General features: G+C 36.6%; 2 protein-coding genes across 2 annotated transcripts; both read right to left on the minus strand.

The window, feature by feature from the left end:
- Positions 1-2,501: 2,501 nt before the first annotated feature.
- LOC113351588 lies at positions 2,502-6,496 on the minus strand. The gene is made up of 6 exons (XM_026595541.1): positions 6,301-6,496; positions 5,297-6,234; positions 3,673-5,177; positions 3,408-3,525; positions 3,045-3,180; positions 2,502-2,902 (listed from the first exon to the last, which is right to left on the minus strand). The coding sequence occupies exons 1-6, from the start codon at positions 6,494-6,496 to the stop codon at positions 2,502-2,504; spliced, it is 3,294 nt and encodes a 1,097-aa protein (XP_026451326.1).
- A 3,182-nt stretch (positions 6,497-9,678) lies between these two features.
- On the minus strand, positions 9,679-13,519 carry LOC113348352 (protein NRT1/ PTR FAMILY 6.2-like). The gene is made up of 6 exons (XM_026592075.1): positions 13,065-13,519; positions 12,837-12,939; positions 11,628-11,845; positions 10,988-11,538; positions 10,552-10,895; positions 9,679-10,455 (listed from the first exon to the last, which is right to left on the minus strand). The coding sequence occupies exons 1-6, from the start codon at positions 13,065-13,067 to the stop codon at positions 9,911-9,913; spliced, it is 1,764 nt and encodes a 587-aa protein (XP_026447860.1). The 5' UTR covers positions 13,068-13,519; the 3' UTR covers positions 9,679-9,910.
- Between the last annotated feature and the right edge of the window lie 10,860 nt (positions 13,520-24,379).

Here is a 24,379-nt window from a genome sequence, read left to right on the forward strand (position 1 = left end):
AGATAGCTAGGGTCTGGAGTAAATGTTTTGTGGGTACACCTCTGGTAAACCCTCCAGAGACAACACTCCGCCGCTAGGGCCACCTAGCGGTTTAACGGCTTGTTGCACGTGCTAAGTGTAGTCATTTTATTTTCTAGATTAGTTTTTCTCGATGACTAGCAAATAATAAGTTTGGTGGTATTTTATAGACACATTTTTGTGTCTAATTTGTCCTCAATGTTCTGTATTGTTGGTACTCGATTTCGTACTTATTATGGTGTTTTATGTATTTGTAGGTATTTTTGGGAAATAAACATTTTTGGAAAATTCGGCTCGAAAAGTTGCTCGGGGCACCCCCGGAAAAGTACTAAAGGCACCCTCATTTTGGATAAGGGAATCCCAGGCACCCCATCTGTTAAAGGCACTCCTATTTTGGATTTGGGGCACTTCATCTTCTTTATTCAAATGGTCTGTTTTGGCGGGAATTCTTTGTAGTCAACTGGAAGATTTCTGGTTTGAGATTTGGGGACGATTCACCGAGACTAAATGGCTGGAATTGCATGGAATCATTGACTGAGATAATACAGGGAAGGTAACGTGTTTAGTTTCGATAAAAATGGAAGGGAACGTGCAATTACACGGAATGAAAGTCTGGAAGATACTCGGGATTGTGTCGACACTTTTGTGTAAAGTTTGCATGTGTTTTCAGCTTGTTGAATCATTGCTTGATGATTTGGAAGAATGTTTGGAGCGTGTAAACATAGGATGACAACGTAAGAAGAAAATAAAGGGAAGAAAATATTCCCAAGAATATATTGTTTACTGTCTAGCAAAGGGGAGAATTATGGGCATTTATTGCGTGAGATCTCGAGGCTGTTGGGTTATAAATAGTTGCTGGGATATCAGAGAGTGAAACGGAGAGTTTGGGAAGGATTTGGAACATCACAGAGGCGAAACACGATCACCATAGAAACCTTCTGCTGCTGCTTCCATTGAAGAACACAGAGAACATAGACCCACAGAGGCAGTCTTTTTTGCTACAGTATTTGCGACTGTTCAGCGACAGTCTTAGAGCTACAGTAACAGTGACACATCCTCTTTATCGTTCTTTGGTTTTCAACAATTATAAGCGTTACAAACCCGGTTTTGAATTATTTCTCCCTTTTCATCATTTGTAAACACCATTTGAGCAATGAAATCAACTTTTGAGCGTGTTTCCAACATGATAATGAGCTAAATCTCCCACAACCAAGGCAATGAGGAAGCTATTTACGCATGAATAATTGGTAACTATTTTATTTTCTCTAATTTATAATTCACTCAATCACTGCTTTTGCAGAGTTTTAAATTGTTTGCATAATTTTCTTAATTATTTGTGATTCAATCTGATAGGTTATACTTTGTTTAGTCAATTGATAATTTATGCTTAGGGAATACAATTGATATTTGAGAATTTTCCTGATTATTTGTGAATTATGAAATAAGGGACTTAAAAGATAATTAGAGTTTTAAATTATTTGCCATAATTTATTCATGTGTGATAGTGGAATCAGTGTCTTGGTTATTCCTTGAATTAAGTTTTGTTTGTTTTTAAATTTCATTAAATCTAAAATCTTTTGCTTTCACAAGTCTCAACGAACTTTTTACTACAACTCAATTAAAAGTCACATCAATAGGGAGCTTGTACAGGTTATGTCTCTAAATGTTTCTCTAAATGCAGGGTCGGACCCAGGATTTGATATTTGGTTAAATTTTTTAGACTGGTAGAAAATGGATTTCTATTTTTAAGCTTAAGAATGTGATGAATCAATTAGTAGGATTGAAAATCACACATAATAACCTACTCTTCCAAAGGAATGAGCCTAAAATTTTATTGATTCTCTTTCTTCTTACCAACAACAACAAAAACAGCAGAGATAAATACACCAATTATTGTTCACACACCCAGGTATCCACAGTAGTCGTTAGATCTTCCCACCTACCAATCCAGTGACTAAGAGTACAGGGTCAATCGACCAGAGAAAGAAAGACACGTGTACACTACTTTACCCAATCATCTAACTCAGCACTAAGGCTATTCAGCTCACGGTTATATGTCTGACTCAATAATAGGCATATGACAATACCCTCCCCATCTAAACATCCTTGTCCTCAAGGATGAACTCAGGAAACTGGGCTTGAATGTGTGAAATGTCCTCCTATATGGCATCTTCAGGCTGTGAGTTGGACCACTGAATAAGCACCTGGTGAATTGAATTCCCTCCTCTTAAGCTTTCTCTATGGTCAAGGACAGCAACATGTAAGACAATGAAAGCACCAGAAGTATCAACCAATGGCAGAGATGAAGAACGAGCCTAATGTTGGCCAATCTTCTTCTTCGATTGAGAAACATGAAACACATGATGAATTCTGGAACCAATGGGAATCTTCAACTTGTAAGCAACAATGCCAACCTTTTGTATAACTTCAAAGGGGCAATAATATCTTGTTGAGAGTTTAAGGTTTTGTCTAAGAGCCACAGATCATTGTCTGTATGGTTGTAACTTCAGAAAAACCCAATCTCCCACATTGAAAGCTCTGTCACATCTTGAGTTATCAGCATAAAGTTTCATCCTGTCCTGGGCCTTAAGTAAGTCTTCTTTTAGTAGCTGCAACATGTGGTCTCTCTCTTGGAGATACTCTTGAACAGAAGCAACTGAAGTAGTAGAATTGAAAGGAAATGCAAGATGTGGAGGTAGGTATCCATATAAATCATGAAAAGGTGTCATCTTTAAACTAGTGTGAAAGTTGGTGTTGAACCACCACTTAGCAAGAGGAAGCCAGTTGGCCCATAGTTTAGGTGTTGTACCAGTCATGTATCTTAAGTATTGTTCCATACAAGCATTTGTCCTCTCTATTTGCCCATCTGATTGGGGATGGTAAGCTGTGATGAGGTGCAAGGAGGTTCCCAATGATTTGAAGAGTTCTTTCCAGAATTGACTGATGAATATTTTATCTCTATCTGACACTGGTGAGTCTATCCACTACCACTAGTATGACAGAGTTTCTGTTGGACGGTGGAAAACCTTCAATAAAATCCATGGATATGTGTTTCCAAGCAGCATCTGGGATAGGAAGTGGTTGTAAGAGACCAACAGGAGCATTGTGTTCAGATTTTTTGCATTGGCAGACTGTACAGCTGGCTACAAATTGGAGAATATCCTGTTTCATTTTAGGCCAGAAAAATATGATTTGACCCTATTGTAAGTACCAAGCATGCCTGAGTGGCCACCAATAGCTGAAGAATGGACTGATGCCATGATGGAGTTTCTCATGTTGTTACCATCACCAACATATAATCTCTTTTTATATCTGAGAATACCCCCATGCAAAGATAAGGTTGGGTGGACATGACTGATAAGTAATTGAGTCAATAGTTATTGAACAACATTGTCATCTGAGTAACTGCTGAGAATGTCTTGAGACCACTGAGGTTGAGATAATTCAGAGGCAGGAGGCAGTCTTGACAATGCATCTGCTAAAATGTTATCCTTCCCCTTCTTGTATCTAATCACATAGTCCAGGCCTAAGAGTTTCATAAGCCATTTTTTTTGCACAATAGAAGTCATCCTTTGCTACATGAAAAACTTCAAGCTCTGGTGATCAGTGTTGATGATAAACTGATCGTGAGAGAGATAATGTTTCCATTTTTACACAGCCATGACAATGGCTAATAGTTCTTTCTCATAAGTGGATAATGCTAAATCTTTGGGACCCAGAGGCTTACTGAAAAATGCAATAGCCTTGTCATGTTGCATTAATACAGCACCAACTCCTCTAGTGCAGGCATCAGTTTCCAAGACAAATGGAGAAGAGAAATCAGGAAGAGCTAGAACAGGAGAAGTGGTCATGGCTATTTTGAGGTCTTGGAAAGCATGTACAGCAGTTGGAAACCAAACAAAGGAATTCTTCTTGAGCATGTCAGTAAGTGGCTTGCTTATGTTCCCATATCCCTTGATGAATCTTCTGTAATACTCAGTAAGGCCCAAAAACCCTCTTAATTGTTTCAAATTTTGGGGTTGAGGCCATGTTTGCATGGCTGATAGCTTCTCAGGGTTAGCAGAAACTCCATCAGTAGATATAAGATGACCCAAATAGTTCAACTGAGGTTGAGAAAAGTTGCATTTCTTGAAGTTAGCAAAAAGACTGTGTTGTCTTAATAGGTCTAACACCTGAGATAAGTGAAGTAAGTGTTCTTCAAGAGACTTGCTGTAGATAAGTAAATCATCAAAAAATACTAACACAAACTTCCTGAGGAAAGGCTGAAAAACTTTATTCATCAGAGATTGAAATGTAGCAGGTGCATTTGTCATGCCAAAAGGCATCACTTTGAACTCATAGTGACCATGATGAGTTCTGAAAGCAGTTTTGTTGTCTCCCAGATGCATTCTGATTTGGTGGTAGCCTGCTGTAAGATCCAATTTAGTGAAAATGGAAGAGCCATTTAGTTCATCAAGCAATTCCTCAATGAGAGGAATGGGAAGTTTATCCTTAATAGTCATATCATTAAGTTTTCTGTAGTCCACACAGAACCTCCATGAGCCATCCTTTTTCTTGACCAATAAAATGGGAGCAGCAAATGGACTTGTACTGTCCTGAATAATACCAGCATCTAACATTTCTTGAACTAATTTCTCCACCACTGCCTTTTGAATGTAGGGGAATCTGTAGGGTCTTTGAGAAGTAGGTATTGAGTCAGGTTTTAAGGGAATTTTGTGGTCAATGTCTATGGGAGGAGGAAGTTTTGATGGGGATTGAAATACATCCTCATAGCCGTGGAGAAGAGAGGTAATCTCTGGAGGTGGAGAATAAATGGGACTAGATGAGATGGAGAAAAATTGCCCAATTATAGTAGGAGTGTTATTTTTAAGGAATTTGAGAAATGATTCACCACTGAGTAACCTGCAAGAGAGCCTATAATTGTGACCCTGTAATGTAATTTGTATCCCTTGATGCTGAAAGGAGACCTTAAGATCAGCTAAATTAAAAACCACATCACCTAACTTTTTCAGCCAGCCAACTCCCAAAACCATGTCACAACCACCTAGAGGTAGTACTCTCAAATCACTAGAAAATTTGAATCCGTGCATAGACCATTGTAAGTTCTGACAAACACCATGGCTGACAGTAGTGTCACCATTAGCAACAGTAACTAGCATCTGAGCAGTTGAAGCAATGTGTAAGTGTAATTTCTCAGCCAAAGCAGCATCAACAAAGCTGTGAGTACACCTGTATCAATCAGGACAAAAATATCTTGATGCAAGAGTTTACCTAGAACTCTTATAGTGTGTTGTGTGACAAGGCCAGTTAAGGCATGAAGAGATATCTCCATGGTTGTATCTCCAGAAGTTGAAGGAGAAGCTGTCTCTTCCTCAAAATCCTCAATAGGTGGAGATGTAGGATCCTCATCAGATGCCACTAACATGAATAACTGTTGTGATTTACATCGATGGTCTGGCTTGTAAAACACATCATAATTGTAGCATAGACCTTTATCCCTTCTAGCTTGCATTTGAGTCGGAGTAAGTTTTTTAATAGGAGGTAGAGGTATCTCAGGCTTAGTTGGTGTAAGGGGATGGGTAATGATAGGTTTATCAGGAGAAAAAGATGGTCTAGGAATATTTGTGAGAGGTGGTAGAAGGCTTATAGTGTGAAGTGGGAGAAAATGAGCTGGTGGAGGGTTGGAATTGTCTGGGAAAGTTTTATATCTCTTAGATTGAGATTCAACTGAAGCTTGCTGCAATCTGGCTAAGTAAAAGGCCTCAGAATCTGTAGTGGGTTTAAACATTTGCACAGGATTTCTGATTTCTTCCTTAATTCCACTGATAAAACTCATGGTAAAATAATCATCAGAGAGATTTCTATTGTTAGCCTTCATTACAGCTTTCAAGAATTCATACCATTCATAGTATTCTTCTACAGTAGTAGTCTGAGATAATTTATTAAAACTACCCACATAGTTATCATAGGCAACATCTTCAAATCGACAACACACATCATAAGAAAAAGTATTCCAATCAATAAATAATTTACCCTCCTGATAATCTAAGAACCACGCATCAGCCTTATCATCTAAGTGAATAGAAGCAATATCAACTCTCTTAGAATTGTCGATGGAACTTAAGTAGAAATATCGTTCGCATTTGCGAATCCAAGCTCCCAGGTTAGAACCGTCGAAATGAGGAAAATCGATCTTAGGTTGGCGAGTGATATTACCTGAAGTTAGAGCAAAACCAGTACGATGATCAGAATCACTTCCGGAAGGAATTTATTGGGTTGAACCGTTTGGATCTGGAGGAGGAGAAACACCTAGGTGTTTGCAGAGTGTAGAAAATTGGAGACTCAAAGTTTCTTCGATTGAAGTCATTTTGAGTTTGATGTCGGCGACATCTTTTTCCAGAACTGATAAACGTTCTCCATCAAGCTTTTGCTGATGAGCAACGTCCTTTACTGTAGGTTCTTTCTCACCTCCTATCATGAATCAAAACACAAGATCGAACTAATCTGATACCAAATGTGATGAATCAATTAATAGGATTGAAAATCACACAAAATAACCTACTCTTCCAAAGGAATGAGCCTAAAATTTTATTTATTATCTTTCTTCTTACCAACAACAACAAAAACAACAGAGATAAATACACCAATTATTGTTCACACACCCAGGTAGCCACAGTAGCCGTTAGATCTTCCCACCTACCAATCTAGTGACTAAGAGTACAAGGTCAATCGACCAGGGAAAGAAAGACCCATGTACACTATTTTACCCAATCTTCTAACTCAACACTAAGGCTATTCAGCTCACTCAGATATTAGCTAACGCTCATATGACTGACTCAATAATAGGCATATGACAAAGAACCCTAACTTTGAAACATATATTTAACTTGTTAGATTTGATAGATAATCTATTATCTATTTAACTAAGAAAACTCAATGCATTCATGATATTGTAAGCACATCATGAAGCATACATGAACCGAATCATCGGTTATTTACTACCAATTCCCAACTTGATCTCTTTTGGTAGTAGATATCGTTATTGTGATGTCTTTCTGCTCTTCTTTACCTATGACATGTTTGTTTGAGTGGTTGTTGTTTTTTCTGATGGTTTATCGATTATTTGCCTTGTTTATTTAGAATTCTTTTCAGTAAAGGGTTAAATCGACCAAAAAGAAAACAATTTCAAGTAAACGCGCAGCGCCATTGTCAATGGATCAAATTCTAATAACTTTTAGGAAAAAAAAATTCAAACTTAAATTTATATCAGTTTAAGTTTTAAGTTTTACTATTAGACCAAACAATGATAAAGATGCTTCAAATAAAGAAAAACATTTTTAAAGATAACATCATTTTCGTTCGTATGGACTTAATTTGATGTGGGATTATTACCTACTAACCTGTTGGGCTAACAACAAATATTAGTAAATATGCCTACTAAATTTTTTTATTACCAAATCAAGGGACGGGCTATAGCCCGGGTTAGCCCCTTGCTAGGCCCGTCCCTGTCTAAATGTTTCTTAGATCTCTGCGAATGAATAGGTTGCTGATATCGATTGAATAGGTTGCTGATATCTTCACTTATGGCCTTCATGGACACGATTTTAGAGCCCAAGGACAAGCTTCAGCTTTTACAAACTACAAACAGTTCAATTTTAGGGGGATAATAGTCGTCTAATATGTTGTAATTTTGTTATATCGGCTATAACTGTTACTATCATATAAGAGGAACATAATATCAAAATATTGGGTTCAAATCCATTGTCACGTGGACTCTAAAGAAAATTGGTTCAACCTTGTATGGATAGCATACATATAAGATTGTTCATGATTTCTCCCTTGCCGGCGTCACTGTAGTACAGTGGTAAAGTTACCGGAAAATGGACCAATTATCCAAATATTTTTAGAACATGGTTCAAATGGACGAGTAAAAATTATTATGGGTGAAATGGACACCAAAAAAATAACAAGGATGAAACTGGTTTCATCCTGACTTAAACTTAAAAAATAGCAAGGATGAAACTGGATGCATCCTGTAAATTAAAAATAAGAAAAAGTATTTAAAAATGGGTAGGATGAAACTGTTTATATCCTAGCTATTTTTACATTTTTGTCCATTTAAACAGTATCAAAATCTAAATGTCCTTTTCACCAAGAAATTATTGATTTTGGTCTTTTTAACCAATTTTGTGTAAAGTTACTCACCAGCACCAAATTCTTTATTTATTTACCGATAAAAAAAACCATGATTTCACACTCTATAAGAATAATCTCTCTATAAGATTTTTTTTACAAGGTCCCTAAGACTATTCTTAGATAGAGGTTTTATTGTATCTATGTATATTTTTTCTTATAAACAAGTAATTTCTTGCTTTCCCCTAATCGACACAAAGTCAAATATTATTGACTCAAGTTAGCTTTTCCTGTACCTATTTCAGCTTTCCCTTTAACGACCATCGTTTTTCCCATATATCTATTGTATATCAAAAGAAAAATTTAGTGGAATTCATAGGTCTTGATTTATAGGATGAATCTAAGATTAAACTGATATTTATCTCCTTTGCCTTCCTTTGCCGCAAAAATGAAAAAGAAAAAGGGTTAACAACTTTGTAAAAATAAGCTAGTCTTGTGATTAGCATCTCACCCCATAGAACTATTCAGGATCCATTAGTTTTTATTCCAAACATGAGCCGCCAACAAAGTCTGTGTAAAGTACTCTAGAGTCTAGACCCGTAAAATACATTTTAGTGGTATTACTAGCAACCAAAGTGTTTGGAACCCAGCCCTTCAAAATTACTCTCTTTTTAGGATCTAGGTAAACGTGGAGCAGTGATGCTAGGTGTTCACATAGAGTATAGTTCATTTCCCGAACTTTCGGGGAACACTTATCCTTCATTTTCTTCCAATCACGGTGGTGCAGATTCGTTTCCTTATCTTAAAAAAATTCCTTAAAATCGATTCCAAATGGCGGGTAATGTCAAAGATTCCAATCATTTCATCTACCAAGAACCAAGTGATCGGACATCCGGAGTTTCCATATTAGCTAGGAATAGCACCTAAATCTTTCTCTTTACTTTGGATGGGATCTTTTAGCTAGGAATCTAGCTCACAAGTTTGACTCTAGTCCTTAAATAAATTTCTAACCCTGCTGCATGGTGCTATTAGTCTATTTCAATTAATTGGAGGGCCGGTATGAGCCCCCTGCAGGTGTTATAGAGTAATTTGAAAGCGTATTTTTGTGCGCACTTGCCACTTCTTAGTTCAAAGAGTCTTGGTTTGCACGTGTTCGTTTCATTGGTTAAGTAGTTAATAAATGATCACTATCCGGCTAGCTAAGAATTCATTCTCAACACATGGCTCCCAGATTTAAATCAGATTGAAATACCACGTGCCCATTTTGTTAAAGAGTGCACACAATATCAGACTCGATGTGAGTGGTTTATCAGTGGTTCTATTTGAACCGAAAAAAAAGACTATGACAAAATCGTCTCTTACATTTTTTCTTTTCTTTTTGTAGATCCCAATGAATCCAACCCTTCGGGAGACATGCAAGGGCCACAGATTGTGTGTGGCCGTTTTTTAATGTGATTTTTTTCTCGGTCTATAAAGATTTTTTTGGTGGTTTATTCCCAAGGTTTTACTGTATATATGACAAATATAACAAGGAAAGCGATGATGGACAATATTTTCTATTATTTTAATCATTAGAGATCTCTTTAACTGGAACCTGGAAGCTTGGAACAGCTAAGAAACATAGACCAAACAGAAACACACTGTTGATTGGCATTTTACTCTACATCAGAATTATACCACTTCAACACACCCAAATACACTAGAGCGAAAAAAGAGGAATAAACCATGTAATGCATGCATACAATAACATTTATCCAGCTTAACATTTTTCATCAGCTTCAGCACCTTGACCGGAAACAACACTGCTCATCTGCAAAGAACTGTTCTGTTTCTCATTTGATTTAAACCACATGGCGCAAACAAGATAGGCTCCAAAGTTGATGAAACTTAACACAGCAAGAAGCGCATAGAAGAGGTCAAGCCTTCCATTGTTGATATCATCAGTTAACCATCCATGCCCATCACTACTTCCAGTAACTTTTTGTACCACTGAGACCAAGAAACTACTAAGGAAAAACCCAAACGATAGAGTTGTAAGAAATAAACCAGTACTCATGGTTTTCATTCCTTTTGGTGATTTAGTTATGAAAAAGTCGAGCTGGCCAGTGTACATAAACGCTTCTCCGGAACCTACTAAGAAGAACTGTGGGATCAAAAGGAAAACACTAATTGGTAAATCTTGTGAAGCGTTGTTGATAGATTTCGATGCTACTGATAAACGCTTTACTTCTACTACTGATGCTACCGCCATTCCTGCTATCGACAAGATTAGGCCTAAGGAGATTCTCTGCAGGTTTGTAAAGCCTAAATAAAGCAAGGAAAAAGTTACAGTCAGTAAGATATATATACACTTGAACACTGAGTAAAATTATTATTTTCAAGTATTCAATTAGTCCATACCTTGGTCTCCTCTCCATTTCTTCATAAGAGGCATGATCATTCGATCATTTACAGCAAGGGTGATCAATATAGCTCCTACAAAGAAGACAGTAAGCGAACCAGCAGGAATTTGAAAACTTCCAATAGACCTTTTCATCGTTGAGGCTTGTTCTACGGAGAACGTTATCATTTGTGCATAAGTGGTCCAGAATATAATAGTAGTTGCCCAAATTGGCAACAGACTTGTCATCATTTTCACTTCCTCTACTCTAGTCACTGAACATAATTTCCACGGGTTCAGAACTGTAGATGATCCAATCTTCTCGTAATCTCCCTCAACAACAATTGCAGCTTTGTCCAGACAACTACAATTCATTAGAAATTAAAAATGTTTTAGTAATATTAAAAAAAAAAATGTGCCATTGTACTTTGAAGGCTTATTGAATATATTACTAACCGGAATTGGTTGGTGTGCTGTATTCTCTTCTGCTCGGGTAAATCTTCGTATAAGTTGAAAGTAGAAGGTAAATTGAGCTTTCTTTTCTTGATAGAAGCAACAATAACTTGAGAAATATGAACAATAGGGCTTCCGGAGCTTTTCTTGAATCTATATCTTTTAGTTCCTGATAAAAATATCAAGACGGCTATCAACATAGAAACGGAACAAATTCCGTAAGCCCAGCTTCTGCCAACTTCATCTTGTATGTATACAAGTACTGTCACGGCTAGCAATGTTCCAACACTGATGAGAAAGAAAAACCTATTAAAGAAAAAAGCCATTTGAGATTTCTCTTTTTCATCTTTTTCGTCGAACTGATCCGTTCCAAATCCTGACACACTCGATTTTAGACCTCCGGTGCCTAACGCGATCAGGTACAAAGAGAGATATAGGATGCCCATTTGAAATCCAGTTGCCGGCGTACATTTTTTGTTGGCCGTGGAATAATAGTCGCATGGTGGTGGACGTAGTTCAGGTAGTTTTGTTGAGATAGCTAACATTCCCGTACCCTACATCGATCAACAATATCAATTAGAATTACGTAGGTGTTAGTATAATATTTTAGTTATTAGTCATCCAAAGACAATAAAATATTTACCAGTATTTGAACTAATGTAAAGATGGCTATGGTCTTGTATCTTCCTAAGAACGAATCGGCAACGAATCCACCGAGTAGACACAGTAGAAAAGAAGTCCCCATAAAATCAGTTACGATATTTGCCGACGTGGTACTGGGAAGATGCATGGTTCCACCCAAGTAAGTGACCAAGTTCACAGCTATACCCATTGTTGATAGCCTCTCGCAGATCTCAATCCCTATCGCCATCATGCAAAATCCAACCAAATTAGCCAGGGAATATTTTCTTAGAACAAAATGGACCAAGGACATGCATGCAACTATGCAAGTAGCAACCCAGAGGAAAATTTGAGACAAATTATTTTTAGAGAATTTTGTATCCCCTGGACCAGTGGCAAACCAGGACCAAAAACACTATAAAGTCAAAAAAAAAATAAAAATCCCACAGTATGAAATAAAACAATCAATAAAACAATCAATCAGTTTCTTTTTATTTTTGGGAATATAGTTGGATTTTGGGAGTCAGTTGGCAAGTGAGGGCCATAGCTCCTCCTTTACCATGGCTCCCTTCACAGTCAGTGGTTGTTTAATTTATAGAGATTTTTGTGTTTATCACACCAACCAAAAATTTCACGTGCAATTAGAACATGTTAATATGCATCACATGGCTGTAAACAAAGAATCTTCTTAACTGTGAGAAATCTAAAAGCTCCAATCACAGAAATACGTGAATGCATGATGCAAAAAGCAAAATTTAAGAAAAGATCAAATCATAATAATGCTTCAGATAAAACCCGGACTGTCTGAATCTCGGTGGTCCTCCAGAGATTTTGTGGTGCAAAATATGCTTTATGGGTCCATAAACAAAGGCCTTTTGAGTTGTTCAATTTGGATTTTGGACGACAATACTAGTTGCTACAGCAAGAGTATCTGTCCTTTTCTAATCAATGGAAAACATTAGAAAAATAATTGATTTGCCTAGTGATTATCTTTCTTTGGTCGATTTTTCCTAGTTATTATCCACACCCAAAATTCACTGTACACCACCCGACTATGTTTTTTGATCGGTAGACTGCCATTACACTGTGATGGTTTATAAAACAGTATGATAGTTCATGGGTGGAGGGATACCGCTCCGGTTGTCTAAAACTTCCATTGCCAGATAATGCTTTACCTTAACTAGAAGTTAATTTATATGCGCAAAATATAAACAAAATGATTAGAACGTACCTAATATCAAAGCTGCCGGCACCCAACCACCTGTTTTTGATCTGTCAGCCGGGAAACCTTTGAAGTCGACGGCGTCAGAGACCGCCCAACTCATTTTTTCATCCTGGAGAAACAATAATCAAGTTAGTTAAAATCATAAAATTAAGTCTCTCTCTACTTGAACATGGTATTGATGGATACAGTACTGGGAGACATTCATAGATGAAGAGACTAACGAAAAGTACTAACCATTTTTTGGTACTTGTAATATACTGTGCAATCGAAAAAGTAAGCTTCAAGAAGTCAAGAGCAAACTAAGAAAAACTTAGAAGAATACTTCTTTTCTCTTGTGTGATATTTCTCTCTTCAAGTCACAACATAGCTGTCCTGGGAGCATCTGATTATATAGGGGAAGAAATGGAATCCTTTTTCGCTTCACAGTGACCTCCACTATCGATTGATCGAGCGAGAGACAGAGACAGGTGGTTTTTGATAAAGGTGGATATTGATTAAGTTTGCATATATAGCAGTTTCTAGCTAGCTAGGCTTGTTGCCAGAATTAGTTAATGTAAGTTTGAATTATTGGGCTTAGTAGTGAAATGGAAATTATTGTAAGAGAAGAGAAGAAACATGGAGGAATCTTGAACATGCATTGCCCATGGCACATTCATAATCTCAAGAGGACTCTCTTTTCTTTTCTTCTTTGTGGATGGATGGATAGGGGCTTATTTTGTTTCGTTATGGGAATTGTGAACCACACCACATTTTGGTCTGTCTAATGCTTTTTCTACCCCACAAATTTTCTTTTTCTTTCTTTCCAATTTGGCTTCCTAGCTAGATCTGAAAGTGGGCCAAAACCAACTAGAATCACTCTTTTCATTAATCACAGCTTTTTACATACTTGTGGATTTGTATCTTCTTTTTAAATTCTGGAATTAATAGTACGTGTAAGCTTCACAGTCCCTATCCGTTATTGTTATTGCAGCTACAGGTGCCAAGATATAACCCTAGTGATTATACTAGGAGGTAGTTTGAGACAACTAGAGCCAAGTAATGAAGAACTACTTATAAGACTTATGATTGTCATGTAGCATAGATCAGGATACAAATGGGAAGAGCTGCTGAGCTAGCATATTGAGCTGGAGAACATCCACTTTAACAAATCCCTGTCAGTGCTTACTGGAAGTTGGTTTTTGCTTAAGCCAATTTTCATGGTTTTGGGGTTTAATGGAATCCATCCAAAGGTCCCATGCAACATTGGAGATCAGTTCAACGTTTGGGTTGTTGCCTTGTTGGCAGAAGCTCATCAGAATGTCAACTGATTTTCATTTACAAACTGTTCTTGTTTTTTTGAGTTTGAATCCTCGGCTTGAGGTCAGACTCTCCAGTGTCCTGACTCCTAATGAAACAGTAGAAAACTAGCAACTGTTGTTAGTCTACCTAGCTTAAGATTAAGTAGAATCTTAACCAACAATTTCATATCTTCCTAAATCAGTGTCATTTCACGAAGACATTCTAGAAAGAGAGATGGATAGAGCTGAAGTAGGACATGAGCTAGCTATATTGATGAATATCCTAATGGAATAGGTTCATATCCTTCCTAAAAATTGCATGGGCCCTGGAACTTGGTTGTTTATCAATTATCATCCAAAGTCAAAGGCATAATCACACAAACTTATAAGGGTTGCCACTCTTATGCTGAAGATTGGTGGGACAAAGTAGTTGTAACTTAGAAGTCTCCATTTCGAAAAATGAGTTAATTCTTTGAACTATAATTTCAGTGGTAGTAGGAGGAGATCGATCAGAGAGACTTGTGGTTTTTCACGTTGTGTGTTTGCTTAATTGGGCGGTGGGTGGGAGCTTTTGTATGCTTTTGGCAACAATCATTTTCTTTTGTGTCGTTTTAATAAGTTGGGTCCCCTGAAATAGAAGACTCGATCGACTCAACTCAACTCAAAACAAAATGTATGTCAATTAGTCTAGATCTTGAGATCTTTTCTAACCATGGTTTGGAGATTTTGTGAATTTGTGGAGAATAGCAAATGCGAAGTATGGAATGTTGGTTCTGGGGGACCGCAGTTGATGGGTTATAGAATTAGAGCCTTTAATTCTTGTGGAAAAACCAGCGAACACCAAGTTTTACAGGCCAGCTGGTTGGTTTAAATAAACCAGTTGACTATGAAAACTAGTAAGTTAGGCCGATCGGCCTAAGCTAATCTGCTCAACGTCGAATTATTTGTCGCCCATTGAAAATGAGTCATCGATCAACGGAGTCTGAACCACATACTACATACACTCAAAACATGTCATTTAGTCCTCTAAATTGAAGTTACTAGTCTGGCTCATTAGATAGTACAGGTGTTACTGAGCTATAAAATAGGGAAGGGTGCTTAGTTTTGAATCATCCCAAGCAAGCAAACAACTCTATCTCCTTGTTTTAATTCAACAATGTACTGATGGAGGCCAACTTGGTTCTTAGTTCTTACCATGACATGAATGCAGTCAGACAACAACAAACAACAAGTAGTAATGTACTATGATCCAAAATGATGGGGCCAAAATGTCTATAATCCAAATGGAGAGCTGCTTGGAAGTAATGTCTATAATCCAAATGCAGGCCAAAATGGTACCTGCTGTGATTTTAATGTTGCAAGTAGTTTCCAAAATCGTGGTCTGGATAATTGTGTGTAACCTCTATCGATGTTGTAATTTATTATTTATGTCTTTCTGAAGTTCAAAATGAACAATTAATATTTGATATGTCGTTGAAGTACTAGTACTACACGTTATTGTTGGTTTGTTCCCTTTAAAAATAAATGATGATTAGATCTGTAGAGTTGAATTGTTATTTGTCAGATCACTAGTTAAACTAGACTGAGATCTCCTCACTTCGGAATTATATCTTGTTTTTGTCTTCGATCTACTGTCATTGAGATTCCGGGAGAAATAATGTAAAAAAGACGCCCACTTTACATTGTTCAGCCATGTCATTACTAAGCAATGGGCACAAACAAAGAAAGAGGTGCCCAAAGAACGCATATAATGGAGAGGTAGGGACCTAAATTAATACCCGTATTTTAGACTTTTTTTTTCTTCTTTTCTTTCTGTGCGTGGACATATAAGCAATAAATTGCAATAGCCTAAGCTATTTTTTTTTTTTCCAGAAAAGCTTAGGCAGACAGCTCAGGGAGAGTACACAGTTGAGCTGGTGGTCAGAGAATTACCAACACTCCTAAATATCATGAAACCTAAACCTCGCAAGTTCTTGGGTTCGCAGACAGCTATCCAAGCTTTTGGATAGTAATTTTTTGGATTTTCTAAACCTAAGCTAGAGGAGTTGTAATTTGTAAGACTGCTCTCATAGGGAACAAAGTAAAATGTCCTTTTAACCGGGGAGGATCGAATGACATGATTAGACTAACATTTGGTTGTCATTTCGACGCCATTATTCTTGGAAACTCTTAACATTAGTGAATTTGAAGTTCATCTTTTTACGACATTTTTCTTATAAATATCTATCTTCCTACCAAAAATGAGTGTATTTTAGGATACGAAACCTCACCATCTATAAATTTTAATTTTAACCATCAATCTTCAATGGTTAAAATTGGAAGTGGTGGATGGTGACCTTATACGTCTTGAAAAGGATTCATTTTTGGTAGGAAGGTAGATCTTTATAAGAGGAATATGTCATAAAAAAAACCCTCAAATTCTTCGTCGTTTGAGTATCATAAGAAAAGTGGAAGTGAAATGTCCACCAAATGTCATTTTAACCATGTCAATATTGGATCCTTCCCCAATCATATGATCCAAAAAGTTTGAAAATAGTTCAGACGGATCGACACAACAACCAATGGTTATTCAATAGCGAGAGTGAAAACTAACTCCAAACTATCCTTCAAACACCACAACTATTTACTAAAGTTGCATATATTAAGTTTGTGTTAGTGTCCTTGTTCGATGTTATTGCAATGTTGATTGTCTTATTTATCAATGGGCATGGTCCAGTTTTGTATGCTTCTTGTGATTTCCCAAGTTTGAAGAACGTGAATCGATAGAAAAGGTTATGTTTCCTAGTTGTCCCTCCAAGGTTGTTTTGTTGTTCCAAAAGTGATTCATGAATTTTAATTGATCCTCCAAAAAAAAAAATCACATATGGCTTTCCATATGTGCTAGACTATTGATGCACAAAAGATATTCCAAGGTCTACTATCTTCGTGTCAACTTTGAGGATCTAAGTTCTATTTTATTATTCATTGCTCTGTGGAGGGAGTATACTTGGTGGAAAGGAACTTTCAGAAGAGGCAAACCTAACACATCTGAAGAAAGGAAGTTGAAAATAAATGCACTAGACTTTCGTTATGTTGAGGACAAAGATGCAAACATTTGGGATGTCTACAAAATTTGCTAAAATTGTTGTTGTTGTCACCATTCTTTGCACGAAAAGGAAGTTCTTGGAGTAAAATTAATCTTCTAAATTTTATCTCAAATGGAGTTTTCCAAATAGATATGACCTTTAGTAAACCTATAAATGAAAGGATATAGCTGAAAATTTATTTGTTGCTTTTGTTGTCCATCTAATAGTGTCTACCTTGAGAGGTATCATAATGATCAATTGAAATAACGTATGCAATAACTGTATCAACGATATTAAAAATCATAAGCATAAGCCAAAAGTTAGTGCCTATATGGATCAATTGATGTACTAGCTAGAGTACCTGGATCTAATACCAAGGATATGTAGCCTATTGATCGAAGGAATACAGGTTTCTTCCCGTGTATGGTGATTTTTGTGACAAGGGAAAAATAATCATTTTAATGTTCAGTTCGAGTTTTATCGCAAATAACGAACCTAGTCCACGCCTCACGAGTCTCCCTCTCCGTCTAACGAACACTACACGAAATCAGGGAATTTGTAACACCCGATTTTGTAACGGATATTTTTTAAGTAACGTCGTATCGACGTTGGTAACCTTGTAACGTTGGATAATCGTTGCAATAACTGATATCTGTTACAGAGTTTCGGGAGGGTTGTGGGTAATTACCTTCCTATCCTCAACTTAAATTGCCAAGTTACATTGTTACCCTCCATTACTACTATCAGCGCCTCTACTGCTACTACTATGAGCTCCCAATTTCATCTCACACTCAAGGGCTACCCGGCCTCCCAACGATTCTGGCTTTTTTCTCCAACATTTTTTTCCCATTATAACTCTTCATTTTAATTACCGAAAATCAGAAAACAAAACTAAAATCAATGAAATTAGTTTTTCATTTTTTTTTAATTGTGCGAAAATTAAAAGAGAATAAATATGTCGAGAACAACTGAGAGCCTGAGACATTTCTCCACCCATTTCCCTTTTCCTCTCCGTCCATTTTTTTCCATCGATTTGAGCTTCGGAAACACCGAGATGCAGCTGCAGAGAACTTCATTAACAACACGAATCAATCAATTTTTCTGTGAATCATCTATGTAACCCTAAATTTAAGTTGAATCGATCTCTCATAGAAGTTTTGACACTGATTCACAATCTTGGAAATGCAAATCTGGGTTATCATCATCTAAGGTATTTCATTTATTGGTTTTTCTCTGAATCATTGTTTTTTAACAGTTGGGGGTTTAATAATTTTACAAATTGGAGGTTAGAAACTATTGGTTTGAATTTGAATGATGCAATTTCTGATGGTGTTTATGAACATGTATATTTTTTAGATTTATATGTGATTGTAGATTTTAGGTTTATGGTTTTTGTGTTTGTTGAGTGTGATTAAGAAGATTTGTATATGCAATTGTGGATGTTGCAGTACATTGTATTATGTTTTAAGAATATCTCAGTGTACTTTGTAGGTTTAGTTGATAATTAGACTGAGTCAGACATAGTATTTTACTTGTTTGTAGGATGTCACAATTTGTTTATAGGATATATATCTCCATTTGTTTGTAAATGGGTGAATCAATCAATTGTGTATTGAAGCAGTAGCTCTAATGAGAATCCCAACCAGTTTCAACAATTTAGATGAAAGCCAAAGAGAAGCTATTGTTCATAATTTGTTCCCTTTGCCTTGTCAGATTCTAGTTCTTTATGAATTCATTGCCAAAGTAGTTTCTTGGGTCAGTGGTCAGATTACATTGTAGATTAGAATTAGATGTTGAAAAGGAGAGGGTACCCAAATATACCTCAAGCTAAAACTTTTCCTACCTATAAGTCCTTTCTCCGAAAGTGATTGTCTATGGACTGAGTCGAGACAATACAACTAATAGGTTCACACTTCGTGTGATCGTCTATGGATACGAGATTGAGACAATACAACAACGAAGTATGTTTACTTGATAAAAAGGTTCGAACTTAACCAAACACAATAGGATTGCTTATCAAGTAAATAGGAATTAACGTTTGTGTAATTTACTTTAATTATAAAAAAACAATTATAATGCGGAAAATAAAAGTAAATGACACAACAAGATTTTGTCGACGAGGAAAACTGCAAATGCAGAAAAACTCCGGGACCTAGTCCAGAACTGAATACTCTCAGGATTAAGCCGCTACACAAAATTGCACTAACTTCGTATAGTTGAGACCAAGTAACTAACCCCATAGTTCACCTAGTTCCGTCTGTATTCCCACGACTCCAACTTATAAATAAGTCACGTACTTGGATCAATCCTTTTGGTTCATATTCCAAACAGTAAGGAACAAGAAATATGTTTGGTATCAACTCTATTCAACCAAGTGATATGAGTTAGACAAAGGCTCTTTCGTTTATCTCAACACAAACTCCTTCGTCGGGTCTAGATCTATCTTATGTTCAATCACCCAAAGGTAATTGATTAAGATTAAGCCAACAACACCTTTAATCCAAAGAACCGTGTTGATGCCGATCTACTCAATTAATCAATCCAATCTACCACAAGGATAAACCGATTATTAATTGGATCCTCTTTTACCGAAACAAGTATTGTGCACACCAAAGATTGTAAAACCCAAGTCAGATCTTCAATATCTTCTTTGTCTTCAAATCTTCTTAAATCTTCAATAAAAACCTGCACACAATCACTTGAATCTCTTGTGATCAATCACGCACAGAACGGAGTCTGTTAACAGTGGATTACCACAAGATCGTCTTTAGAACTAACAACAGTCTAAATATCCCTGTCGAAACTATGAACTAGTTTGAGTGAATTTTATCTCAGAAGAGAATATTCTCAAGAATAAACAAACTAGGTGCAATCAGATTTCAACCACCGTTAGTCAATCAAATCAATCGAAAATAAAGATAAACCGCAATTATCTAGTTTCCCACCAACGGGTCGCGCTAGAGCTTCTCAATCCCAAAAAAGACTTTAAACTGAGCGGCCGTAAGATATTTCACCTAATTAGATTACTCTCCTCTCCGATAGGTGGCTACACCAGTAACAACAACAAAATAGTAAATCTGTTGTTACGAAGGATTAGTTTGCTAGAAAGGCAAACTTCGTGTATTTATAGACAAGGAAGTTTGGACACCAAGGAATTTCCAAAACCGAAAATATTCTCAAGGTATTCATTAAAGCACAAATTCGGTTTCCATAATTCCTGGAAATGCTCTGTCCAAAAATAACGATCAAAATCTCTCAGAAAATCTAATTAGTAAATGCACATTACTAATTCTTTAATTTTCCTACAAAATGAAATTAATAACCTTAATTAAAAGATTCTTAACTTACTTATGTTTCAATCCTGGGATTCTCTTCCATTAGCCGTTAAGGAATATCTTTGAACAATTATATAAATAAACATTCACAACACGTGTTCAAAGTTTGTTGACATTTTTACTTTGTAAGTTCTCTTTCTCACTTACAATCTTGAAATCGATTTGCCACACTTCCAAAAAAGTTTAGAATTGGTTCATCTGACTTTCAAGAACTATGTGATTGATCAAACCAACATTCAATCAAAATCATTGGTTTAACGGTTCTACCAAAACAAGTTTCGGTTCTACCTCCATGTGAGTACTACGCATAGTCACACTAGCTTCGCAAAGATTCGGTTGACTAGGTACTAGAATCGGTTCCCCACATATATATGGTATCTAACTTATATGTGTTTCACATGTCCATAGGATCGGTTCCCCTTTATGTTGTAAACCTTGATGCAACCCATACAAGGATCGGTTTCCCTTGATGTACTGCACCCCTTACAAGGATCGGTTCCCTTTCCCTTACTAGGATCGGTTCCCTTTCCCCAAGGTCATGCATAATGCTATCATACCACAGATGATTACTTAAGATTGGTTTTACTAATAAAAGTTATACCAATACATAAGTCAGGACTTTGTGAAGAGTTCTACCAAGAACACAACAAGTTTTGAGCGGTTATACTCTATCACACATATTGGTTGTTCATAAGATATGCAATGAATAACAAAACCAATAACTCCTGGAAATTTCCGTTTCGGTTCACAAACAAGTTTATGAACTTACTTCCTTAGAACACATGTAAACATTGTTCCCTAGGATGAAATCCTCACCTCATACCCATGCATAATCACAATAGCATTCAAATGATTATAGCAATGTCTTATCTAAAAAGTTTAATGGTTAAGCAATAAACCTCTATTGTATTCCTTAATACTATGTCTATCTAGAGTTCATATATGCTTCGCAGTTATGTTTTCAATATGCACGCCTTGAAAGATACGTTAGGGAATGAAACAGTTCAAGTCAAATATCACTAACATCAAGTGGAAGGATGATTGTTGTCATTGTAGCTCCTTGCTTCTTCACATATTCAAGACTTCGCAATACTTGTAATGTCTGATATTCTAATACTTTCAAGCTAACCTATACGAAGTTTAACTCTAGTACATAATCAAGCGACTCTTAATATGAGTTTTTATTCACTAAAATATAACAACCAAACTTGACATACCAACGCTTGGTGGGTTCAACCGAGTAATGCTCTAAAAATCTCCCCCTTTGTCAATTTTAGTGACAAAACTCTTACATCATATGGATAAACAAATTACAAGAATTTATTACACTCCGCTTGATTCCCCATTCAACAGCATAGTAAAACTTCTTACATTCAATCCTTGAAAATGCCGTTGTTGACATTATAATAACAAAGAAAATACTACCACTAAGGAAGATAGGTATATATTCAATACACACGTCTTTGTTATACCAATCTATATGACATGTTACTCCCCCTAGTCTGTGCTTTCACTCTTTCGTTAGATAAAACATTCAAGTACCAATGTTCTTTTCCCTAGCGATGCCAATCAATATAAAATCAATACCAGCACCACTTGTTTACTCCATATATTTCTCCGCCTTTTTGTCACAAAAATGACAAAGAAACGAAAAAATAAAGGACAACACGAAAAGAATCTTACAAATATCAGAATAGAATTGCAAACCTGTAGAGTTAGGCACGAGGGTTCCACACATTACGTTCTGATAACCACTATCAAAATCGAAACTACAAGTAGTCTTATTTTGATATGTTACCAAGGAAACATTTTCCCGAAACAATTTTTCCCATTTAGTTTAGCAAACCAAAAACAACTAATCACATTAGTCCCTTTGCTAAATCGATTGTTCAAAAAACAACCGCTTAATTCGATAAGACCAAAATAAAGATAAACTCCATTTTTCTCACCAGGTTCTAATTATCCATAAACTTAGACCTTTCAATTTTAAACAAGCCAAACACTAGGTTAGTTAACTAGAATTTCCTTGTTTAGGCATTCGATTAGACTTGAATAACCGAAACCTCACTTTGATAAGACAAACTAAGATCATAATTAACTTAGTTTCTTATCCGGAATCGAATTGGACTAAACAACTCATCACATACACATATTATTTTGTTAAGCCATAAATAATTCACACAAACCAAAATAAATCAACTTGCATAATTATTCACCTCAACCTGAAGAAATTGAAACAACATAGACATTAAAAGCACCGCAATTGCACCGTAATTTTGTAAGCCTAAACAATTGATACCATACAAAAACCAAGATAGCAATAGTTTTTCTTAAGCGGAACCAATTGAATCACACACACATCAATTGTACCGAAATTTTGTAAGCCTAAACGATTGATACCATACAATACAACAAGATAACAATAGTTTTTCTTAACAGGAACCAATTGAAACACACATCCACACACACAACATGGGATAAATCTCAATTGAACCTAAATTTTGTTAATCAAAAGCAACAAATATATATAATATAAACTCAGACTTTTCTTAAACAGGAAAACAATTAAATAACAAGATTGTTACCTTTAATTTCACATCCACTTCTACAATATGATAGCATCTTCGTCCAGGGAGAATTGATATCGAAATATCACCACGTTGTCATCCTTATGCATAAACAAAAGAATAACAACACACCTCAACCTTTACCAGATAAATGTTGAAAACCGGTTTTAACAATTGCAAGCAAAAGTTGAAAACCGTCAAAACCCATATGCTTTTATGCTAAACCAAAACCGATTCAACATATTGTGAAAACAGTTTCTGCTGATTTAGGTAATTTCAGGTGTGTGGGTGAGAAACGAGTCTAAACCCTAAACAATGTACTACAAGGGAGTACTTTATATTCAAGAGATTAATCTGTACAAATCCGGCCTAAACCAAGAAATGGCCGTTCCAGAATTGCTTCAGCCACAAAGAGGAGGAGAAGGGTTGGTTTTGGGAAGGGAAGCAAAGAGAGTGTTGAGACCAGAATAGTTGATCCTGGAAGAGTAGTTGTTTTTTGACTTGCATTAGAAAGTGGGAAGCTAACAAATGGGAAATCTAGCAAACGTTTTCTAAGTGTTGTATGCTCCTGACCAGAACTTGTTGTTCGGTGGGAATAGGTAAGACCTATTTATACAAGTCGAAGTGAAACGTACTCTGGTCTCGTAAGAAATGGAAAACGGATGAGTAAATGGGAGGAGGTGGTAACCGGTAACTCCTGGAATTGATGTTCCATAAAAGAAAGCGTTTTACCATTACTCCTTGTATTTACTAACCGCCTCATCCTTATGACACTGTCTTGTAACGGGAGTAGTGTACGCCGCACGCTGTAAACCGCCAAACCAATACCCAATGAGCATCCCCCAGTTTGTGACGTGTTGATGTCTCGAGTGTTTTCGTGTAAAGCATGTAGCATGTTGTTTTTGTTTGGCAAGTTGAGCTTGGGAGACTTGCCGGATCGGTGGTGACCTTCGACGGTCGAGATTTTGCATCTTCAGAGGAAGGTTAGCCGTTGATTATTTCAACCCTTCGATTGGTATCCAGTGGCATGAAAACATGGCCGACATGGCTTTAATATGGCCTAGTTTAGGCGTGGACAAAAGCTAGGGTTTTGGCATTGTTTGGGCGCGACCAAAACTAGGGTTTGGCGTCGAGCCAAAAGGTTTCCATGCGTTAGCTGGTAACCTTGAACGGCTAAGATCTGCGTCTTAGATAGAAATGTGTCCGTCGGTTGTTGAAAGCCGTGAAAGGAAAGCCGACATGGTATGGTTTAGGCACAACAAGGTGGCTGGCACGGCATGCCATTGGCACATGTGGCATGGTTGG

The sequence above is a fragment of the Papaver somniferum genome, chromosome 2 (assembly GCF_003573695.1).
Source record: "Papaver somniferum cultivar HN1 chromosome 2, ASM357369v1, whole genome shotgun sequence".
In the NCBI taxonomy this organism is placed as follows: domain Eukaryota; kingdom Viridiplantae; phylum Streptophyta; class Magnoliopsida; order Ranunculales; family Papaveraceae; genus Papaver; species Papaver somniferum.